At 37.8% G+C, this 9,457-nt stretch overlaps 2 protein-coding genes across 4 annotated transcripts in view; one reads left to right on the top strand and one right to left on the bottom strand.

The window, feature by feature from the left end:
* The window catches only part of LOC129172867 (hippocalcin-like protein 1), a 31,742-nt gene that overhangs the window by 583 nt on the left and 21,702 nt on the right, over positions 1-9,457 (bottom strand). For all 3 annotated transcript variants that reach the window (XM_054763026.1, XM_054763023.1, XM_054763025.1), the window contains 4 exons: positions 7,556-7,731; positions 6,113-6,394; positions 4,409-4,514; positions 1-2,974 (listed from right to left, as the gene is read on the bottom strand). The exon at positions 1-2,974 is cut by the window's left edge and continues 583 nt beyond it. In XM_054763026.1, the coding sequence (XP_054619001.1) occupies positions 2,877-2,974; positions 4,409-4,514; positions 6,113-6,394; positions 7,556-7,651 (582 nt within the window). In that variant the 5' untranslated portion in view covers positions 7,652-7,731 and the 3' untranslated portion in view covers positions 1-2,876. The remainder of the gene's footprint in view (positions 2,975-4,408; positions 4,515-6,112; positions 6,395-7,555; positions 7,732-9,457) is intronic.
* The window catches only part of LOC129172865 (transmembrane protein 54-like), a 33,900-nt gene that overhangs the window by 9,707 nt on the left and 14,736 nt on the right, over positions 1-9,457 (top strand). The window lies entirely within an intron of this gene.

The raw sequence follows: 9,457 nt of genomic DNA, 5'->3' as shown, positions 1-9,457 counted from the left end.
TCAAAATTCCCACACGAAGTCGTAAAATTTCTTCAAATCAAGTCAGAATATGACGAGAATAAAGTGACAGCATTAAAAAAAATCTGAGTTAAAAAAAAGAAGATGAAAGTCTGAAGTTGTGTACATTAACTTGAGTAAAGTCAACAAGTCATAATGTTCAGAGAATAAAGTCATAATATTACGAGGGAAAAAAAAACATTTTACATTTTATTGTTCTCGAAAATTTGACCCTTTTTTTTTTAAGTACAACTTTATTTTTTTAAAATATTTTCACAGTTTGCAACAAAAATCGCAACTTTATTCCCCTAAAACATGTGCAATTATTTTTCTGGTAATATAACACCCTCATTTTTTACTTTATTTTTGTAAAAGTACACTTTTTCCCTTCAATATTCCCACTTTATTTTAATAAATGAAGTATTGTTTCTTGTGCTATTACGGCTTTATTCTCATTAACTCGTTCAATACCAAAGACGTGTATCTATGTTTTTATAAACACCGAACGCCCAATCCCAAAGACGTATTAATACGTTTTTTACACTCTTTTGCGCGAGAGGCAAAAACAGGTGATGACGCAACTGCAGACTAAAAGAAGTCACTTTTCAAGCAGTTTTAAGCCATAAAAACGGCCACAAGGTGGCAGAAGTGCATTTGATGAGCGCTCGGCATGGCTCTTTTGCATGTATTTACACACTCAACAGCAAGGAGGACGTGGAAGTGCAGCGTGCAGAAGGTTACGCATTGTAGGGGAATTTTAACGCATGCACACAGGCGTTCATGGTGTTATATTTGTAAATAAATTCTTATTTTAATGTAAAACAACCCATTTTTGTGTTGTTTGTTGGTATAGTTGTGCGGCCGAGTGGTTAGCATGTTGACCACACAGTCAGGAGATCAGGAAGACCTGGGTTCGAGTCTCTGTGTGGCGTTTGCATGTTCTTCCCATGCATGCGTGGGTTTTCTCCGGTTTCCTCCCACATTCCAAGAACATGCATGTTAGGTTAATTGGTGACTATGAATGTGAGTGGGAACGGTTGTTTGTCGATATGTGCCCTGTGATTGGCTGGCGACCAGTCCAGGGTGTACCCCGCCTTTCTCCCAAAGTCAGCTGGGATAGGCTCCAGCATACCCCAAAAGCAAAAAATATTTGTGTCAAAGTCAAAGTTATGCTTGAAATGTGTCTTTTCACAAAAAGATGGTTTTCTCCCTTTTTTGTTGGGAACCGATATTTCCCTGAAACTTACGTATGTTCTACTGCTGATTACTAAAGAACGGAAAAAGGTAGAAACAAGCGTTCTTTTTCCTGACGTAAGACAACAGTCTAATCTTTCTTTCGGTGGGTTCCATGTTTACATCGCCGTAGAACACAATGTTCTGTGTGCCTTGAAAGATCAGTCAAAATCGCCTAAAATGGCCGCTACTGAAGGGGTTGAATGAGTTACGTATGTATGTTTTTGTCCAGATTACCACTTACAGTACATTGTGTTTAGTATACTTGAAATTTCAACTTTGCGCAGATAAAAGTGTTTTTTCTCATTCACTCATTTGATTTTGGAAAATTCCAACTTTGGTATTAATCTCCTGGTATTTGATGTTGTGTGGTCCTCATACTAATGACGCTGCCTTCTGGATTTTGCCCAATGCCTAGCTATTTCACACCGAATTAGCGTTGTGCGTTATCAGCCCGCAGCTTGTAAACACAGCCATTACTACACAATGAGCGCCCTTAAAATCCTAAAAACAAACAAAACATCCAACCCACTACTGCAGTTATCTTGTGAAACGTGTCCCTTCATTTACCTGCCCAGTTGAGCAGACTAATCCAGGAGGTGATTAAAGCATTCCCCGTGATGAGCGAGCGAGCCCTTAGTGAGTGACCAAGACATGAAATCATTGGAGCTGCAAAAAGAGACCACCGTGCATAACTCTTCTTCTTGTTGTCATTTGTTTACGGGTTCATGCAGTGGGGGTGGGTTACAACTATCATCTGCTTACTGTACGTGATAAGTAAAATAATAACAATAATAATAGTAATAATACTGGTAAAATCAACCTCAAGCATTCCACACACTGACATGCACACACACAATCAGACCTGTTGCAAATCAAGTGTGCTACTGTTGCTTTTATATCAAATGCGTGATATTTAAACAAACCTTAACGTACACCGTCTCTCTCGCTGTCTCTCTCTGTCGCTGTAAACTAGCGTTGGTACAACAGCAGTTCAAAATAAAATGACATGAATGCGGAAAACGTGTACAAAACAAACAAAGAAAAAAAACATAAAAAAAGAATAAAAATGGAAAACCTACGGAATAAATAATACCAGTAATAAATATAATCACAAGAATAAATAATATCATAATCCTAATAAATGAAATGAATAGCCTATAAAATGTAATCATAATAACAAAATAGCATCCAAAATGACATCAAAAGCCGCCCCAAAACCCCCCATGGGGATCCGCTACATAATACTGCCTTGCAAATACCAAAGAGTGTGTACACAAAAACAGCAGTGAGCTTCATAGTATGGTACACATTGGACATACAGAATATATATACACGATATACAGACGTGTGTGTGTGTGGGGGGGTGCGCTGGATGAGACACCTCATGTTCCAGAGAGAGACAGAAAGAGATATTTCGGTCTGTTGACTCATCAAAACGTATGTCCCTTTGAAATTTCTAAAATATACAAAAATAAATAAATCATAACATGAGATCTTAAATCCCTTTGCAGACATTTAAGTAGAATAATAGTCATAAAAACGAGTGATATGAGAGAAACCATCATGCATTTATCTGTCAACGACCGCTGTAGTAGCAACAGAGAGGCTGGGGGGGGGCACCGAGCGGGGTTTTTTTTTTGTGTTCAGAACTGGGAGGCCGAGCTGGGGTCGCACTGGAGTAGCCGAACGATGGAGGGGTCGCTTTTGGCACCTTTGATGAACTCCTCCAGGGATAACTTGCCTGTGGAAGAGGAGATTGGGGGAAAATGGGATTATTTTGAAGGGGACTGCTGAATTACTACATTGAAAAAAAAACATTGTATTACCGATATGTATTCAATACAGAAAAGATATACAAAAGGATGTGCGCTAAACTAGCTTAGTATGACAACCTGCCCCTTTTTGGACATTCAATACCAGAGAAGGCGTGACCTTTTTGGGGGCAGTTATGATTGAACCGATGAATTCTGCCTAGCAGCAAGTGAGCACAAACAAGAATCTCAGCAATTATGTCGATTATCTTTTGCGAAATTTTATAATAAATCATAGCCGTTTTTTTCATCAGTAAAATTCGTAATGCTACAAGAAAAAAAGTGGTAATGTTACAAGAACAAAATGGGAAAGTTACGAGAATAAGGTTGTCATGTTATAAGAATAAAGTTGTAATTTTACACGAAAAAAGTCGTATCTGTAATGTGACAAGAACAAAATCGGAATGTTACGAGAATTAAATTGTAATGTTACAAGAAAAAAGTCCTATTCTTACAAGAACAAAATCGGAAAGTTCAGCGAATAATGTAATGTTACAAGAAAAAAGGCGGAAAGTTTCAAGACTGAAGTCGTAATGTTACAAGAAAAAGTCGTGATGTTACAAGAACAAAATCGGAAAGTTCAGAGAATAACGTTATAAGAGAAAAGTCAGAAAGTTACGAGAATAAAGTTGTAATGTTACAAGAAAAAAGTCGTAATCTTACAAGAACAAAATCGGAAAGTTCAGAGAATAATGTTGTAATGTTGCAAGAAAAAAGTCGAAAAGTTACGAGAATAAAGTTGGAATGTCACAAGAACAAAATCTGAAAGTTCAGAGAATAACGTTATAAGAAAAAAGTCAGAAAGTTACGAGAATAAAGTCGTAGTGTTACAAGAAAAAGTTGTAATGATACATGAAAAAAGTCAGAGAGTTGCAAGTATGAAGCCATGTTCCAAGAATAAAAGCCGGAAAATTACAAGAATAAAGCCTCGATGTTGTGAGAATGAAATCGACGTGCTACAAGACTCGGAAAGTTCTGAGAACAAAGTCCTAATGTGGCAAGAAAAAAAACCTCGTTACAAGAACCAAATCAGAAAGTTACGAGAATAAATTTGTAATTTTACAAGAATAAAGTTGTCATGTTACAAGACAAAAGTGGAGTTACAAGAATAAAGCCGGATGTTACGAGAGTAAAGTAAAAAAGGTCAGAAAGTTCAAAGAACAAAGCCTCGATGTTACGAGCATTACAAGCGAAGTTTAGAGGTTAGTTAGCTTTAGATTTTTTTTTATATTGCGACTACAACATTACGGCTTGTAAAATGACTCATTTTAAGTTTTTTCTCGTAAAATTTCCAAAGTATAAATGCCATATTTTTGTCTTCCAATGACAGCTGACCATTCACGTTAATGACACTCACGCCTCACCGTCATTATTGAGGTCCATTTGTCTGAAGATCTTATCCGTCCTCTTCTCGGGCGTGGACTCGTCCTCTGGCATCTTCATCACAGAGGACACCATCTTGTAGATCGCCTGGGGGCCCACACACGCAAGAGAGAGAGAGCGAGACGAGGGTTTGAGTAGGAGCTGAGGCAGCAGAGAAAAGTCAGCGTGCTAGACGCTGATAAAAAGTGGCCATGAGCCAGTGACATTTGTTTCTGCGGGAGCGCCTCCCCCGGCTTTCCTTCCACAAATGTGGCATCATCTGTGGCATAGATGGAGGTGTGTGTTTATACCGCATTGATCCGCAGGACCGATACGACTGCTGCGCTCCCCCGGTGGCATTAAATTAACCTCTGCCAGCGAGCCTGCAGCACAGATCTACAATTAGCCTGCATAGCCATTAAGGCGCCTCCTCTGGGAGTGCAGAGTGTAAAACAGACCGTAGATCAGTGCTACGCCTCAAATTAGACCCTCTGTGATTTCATATACAACACAGCAGCATTTAGAAGCTCCGGTCTTCAAGTCAAACTACCACAAATTGTTGATTTAACGGCTTGGAAATGAGCAGACGCACACAATGGACGCCTCTTCACTCATCTGACAGCGTGCAGAGAGCTGGGAGATAATCCCACTCCTGTATTGTGCACACTCAGGGATAAAGTCAGGTTAAATTTAACTTTGTAATCCACCAGAACTACAGCTCACACACTGTTGTCACCGTGTGATACTTTTAATATTGAAGAAATCATAAATCAGCACTGGCTCCGAGGGAATATTAGTGATGCTGTTCGTCACTATTACTACTGCTGCCAAAAAATGCTTCGCGCATAAAGTAAAATATCACCGTTTGTTTCAAATGTAGCTTCCTTTGCACAGTTTGTATGAAATAGTCCCAAATTCATGTTCATTCCCATTGATGTGTTTTGTCAGAATAATCGTGGACTAAATGATCTCAGCAGGAAGAAAAATCATAGGAAAAACTGATGGAAAGAAAATATGAAATATATATAAAAATTAAATCCAATAACGGAGCATTTCAAACATTCCTCAACTGAACTTCCCATCATATGTTTGGGAAATAGGAATAACATTAAAAATAATAAAAGAATAACAAAATAAACATATGAAAACAATAGTTAAAATATCACTGAATATTTTTCTAAATCCTCAACAAACATCACATGGTAAGTTTGGAAAGTAGCAAATAAAGGAATCATTAATATGCTCATAAGAAATCAAATAATACTGTAAACATATACAGTACAAGTGATGGTAAAATATTACCCCCGATTTTCTGTCAATTCCCAAGTATTTCTTTCATGAAAATAGTAGTAAAAGTATTTCACTCTCCTGTAGGAAATGAAATAAATAAATAATATAATAATAATAATGTCCAACTATGAATATTTCCAAAAAGGCAGTAGGGTCTAAAATACAAATGAAAATAAACTATTAATATGTAAAAATATTAACATTTCTGAAATGGTTACGGCTACTAATTATTAATGAATAATGCTCCGTTTTGACTGATATTGATTAGCATTAAGCCAACAATATGTTTTATTATTGTGCTTGTAGTCTGCAGTCTTGTCGGAATTTTCGATACAGCTCTTGGTATTGATTGGATCTCACAATGGGGCAGCGTCCCCTCTCCGTTATTGAAGCGATACAATGAGTGGTGGCGTCACCTGTACGATCTCCAGCATCTCCTCGCGGCTGATGTATCCGTTGCCGTCCAGGTCGTACATGCTGAAGGCCCACTTCAGCTTCTGCTCCAGCTTGCCCCGGGACGTCACGCTCAGGGCGATGATGAACTCCCGGAAGTCTATTGTGCCGTCGCCGTTGGTGTCGAACGTACGGAAGACGTGCTCGGCGAACTTGGACGCGTCGCCGTAGGGGAAGAAGTTGGCGTAGATCTTCTTGAACTCCTCCACGTTCAACGTTCCGCTGGGACAGTCCTTTAAGAAACCCTAAAAATAGGAAACATCCAAATCAGGCATTATTTAACCATTCCCTAAAATAGCATATATTCACATTTTGTACATTGTGAGTGAAATATACATATCAAATATTCATGATATTTTACAATGCCTGAAGACATTGCGTGTGAATCCCCAAGCCTAATGAGGTGGGGGGAAAAACAAAAATTAGCAAAAAAAGGAATAATAAGAGGAAAAAAAGGAATGCAAATTACAGTAAAAGTATTCAAGACAATGACGTCACGAAAGACAAAATATATATGTTAGATGTTATAATGAAAAATGTTGAAGTAATTGAGTAAGTAAGATCAAAGGAATATCCTTAAGTTAATTAGTTTTCTGGAAAAATGGGAATTTGGGGGAAAATGTGAAATGTTTAAATGTGAAAAATAGATATCCTTAATTGTGCTGAACGATTTGATGTTGGAATTGGTTGAAAAGCGTTGAAGTAGTGGAGTAATTAAGATCAAAGGAAATTACAGTAATTAGGATCAAAGGAAAAGTGGGAAAGTCGGGAAAAGTTGGAATTTTTGGAATGTTAGTTTGAAGCCCTGGCTGGATGTGTGGAATGTTTTCATGGTGGAACGGTTTGAACCGGTTGAGAAATGTGCAAATGGTGGAAGTTTGAAAAATGGCCCATTCGTTTTCAATGGGAAAAAATTCTGTGGAATTGTTGGATTTTTGGAAAATCTGGGAATTTTTTGAAAAAACTGAAATGGTCGGATAGGATTGCCGAACGAGCTTTACGATTTGATACTTGAATGGTGCGAATCGGTTGAAAAATGAAAGAGGAGTTAGCGGACAAAAAACGGTGCAATAAATTACAAAATTGTGGAGAAAGTTATATGTGTGAATGTCCAGTATGTTTCCATAATTACCACTTTTTATATATATATAAAAAAAACAGCAAGGCAGTCTTGCAAAAACAGTAAAAAAAAGTGTGACATTTTGCTGCATGCTTTGAATAGGAAAAAGAGGCGCCATCCAGTGGACAAATCTAAAAATGTAATACGGACACAGGTAACATAAAGAACTGTTAAAATGTGATTTTTTTTTTTTTCAATGGGACATTTTTTGCCACAAGGTATTTTTGTTGGAGTATACGTTTTTTTTGCTACCGTATTTCCCGGCATGTGGTCTAGCAGGCGTTACCTTGTACCACTCCTGCAGCTCGTGATCAGAGAACTCGGTGTTCTCCCTCAGGTCCTGCAGCATCTCTGGCCGCAACTTGCTGTTCTGTTTCCCCATGGCGACGGCTGTTGGGAGGGGGGGCGGTGGGGCGGCTCCTTCTTTTTAATCTCGGGTGGGCCACGGGCCGCTTTTCACACCTGTCAAGTCAAGCATGAACACACGCGGGTCAGCAACCGTTCAACTCGAACGACTGACGTCAGCCAATAGACACGGTATAAAATAAGTTGCTAGGTAGCCCTTTACAGCACAGGGAACCGTATTCGCTGACGCCCCAACGTCAGGCAGTAAAACCAAGTGATTTCGTGAAGAAAGGTAATGAAGATCATGAAAAAGTTAGAATTAAATACAATAAAAATGTAGATGAAATGAAAAGCAAATTACACTGGTATAGCATTTTATGGAAATATCAAAATGACCACAAAAAAGGTACTGAAGTGAAAAAATGGCTTGTAATGCACAACAATTATTTTTGAATGGGATTACATTTTTAATTTAATTGCTTAACTATTTTATACTATTTTATATTGATTGATTGTGTTATCATTATAAATGAAATATATGTATGTATGTAGCTGTACTAATTTAATTAATTTTATATTATTTTATTCAAAAAATATTTCTAAAATGTTTCATTTAATGACTTTTTATTTTGGCTAATTAAATCACATTTTTTAAAATTAAATATGTTATATAGAAATGTATATTTTTTTCAAATGCAAAGGTATTTTTTAAACTCCCTTTCCAAATAAAGAGGCTGTACTTGTTGCTGTAGTTTATACAAAGCATCACACTTCCAAATTAAATGTGTATTGAATAATTATATTCAATTATTTGTAAAATTATTAATACATTTATGAAATACAAAAATGACTGTAACATATTTACAATTAACAACATTATTAAGCTATATAAGCTATTTATAATGGTACCTTAATGACAAAACTGCTCAAATAAAAAGATAAGCAATAGGTGCCCAAATTGACAAAGACTTTAATTCTTAAATAAAAGCAAATTCTACCTCAGCAAACCAACGTTCCTCCTAATCCGCATGACACAGAATGTTATAAAACACCACAAACTGCAGCATCACATTTGCAAAAACATTAAATAAGTAATCCCAAGGCCTGTTGACGTCACACACACACACACACACACACACACAAACCCAATGGTCACATCCACGGTGGCCAGCTGTGTGTGTGTGTGTGTGTGTGCGCGTGTGTGTGTGTCAAATCAGCTGTGTGGATGTGCGTGCATGTGTGTGTTCCTAATCTTTATGTGAGATCAACTCATGACCCACAAAGCACACATTTCCACGGATGGAACAAAACTATCCCCATGAAACCAAACCCGGCCCCTTCAAATTGGTGCTAATATGACATCATTGTCACACATTAAGAGGGCAGGGGAATGTGAAGCGCAGCAAATGTTCTACTAAATGGAAGTGACCAACAATAAGGGGAAAATGAATTGAAATTCATACATGTTTGCTTGATGGCGGCCATGTTTTACAACCAATCTTGCTGAAATTTTACAGACACATGCCTGTCGGTCCCTTAAAGGTGTGTGCCAAATTTCACGGTGATCCGACCGAACACCTGAAAGTTACAGTGGGTGTTTTGTAGGGCACGTAGAGCTGTGTGAGAAATTTCAAGTCCATCTGACTTGTGGGGTCAAACTTTGGGGTTTAATGGCAGCGCCGCCACGTGGTGTGTTTGTCAGAAAAATACTAGCACAGGCAGCACAGTAGGGGTGCATGCTTTCACGGATGTGTAGCGGTTCAGCAGGAGAAGACTTAGCTAACACAAACAAATACATGGGTTCTACTATTCTTTCATTAGGACATATTTATAATCATTTTAC

The sequence above is a fragment of the Dunckerocampus dactyliophorus genome, chromosome 20 (genome assembly GCF_027744805.1).
Source record: "Dunckerocampus dactyliophorus isolate RoL2022-P2 chromosome 20, RoL_Ddac_1.1, whole genome shotgun sequence".
Lineage (NCBI taxonomy): Eukaryota > Metazoa > Chordata > Actinopteri > Syngnathiformes > Syngnathidae > Dunckerocampus > Dunckerocampus dactyliophorus.
The sequence above is the reverse complement of the archived record's forward strand: the minus strand, read 5'-3'. Positions and strand labels throughout refer to the sequence as shown.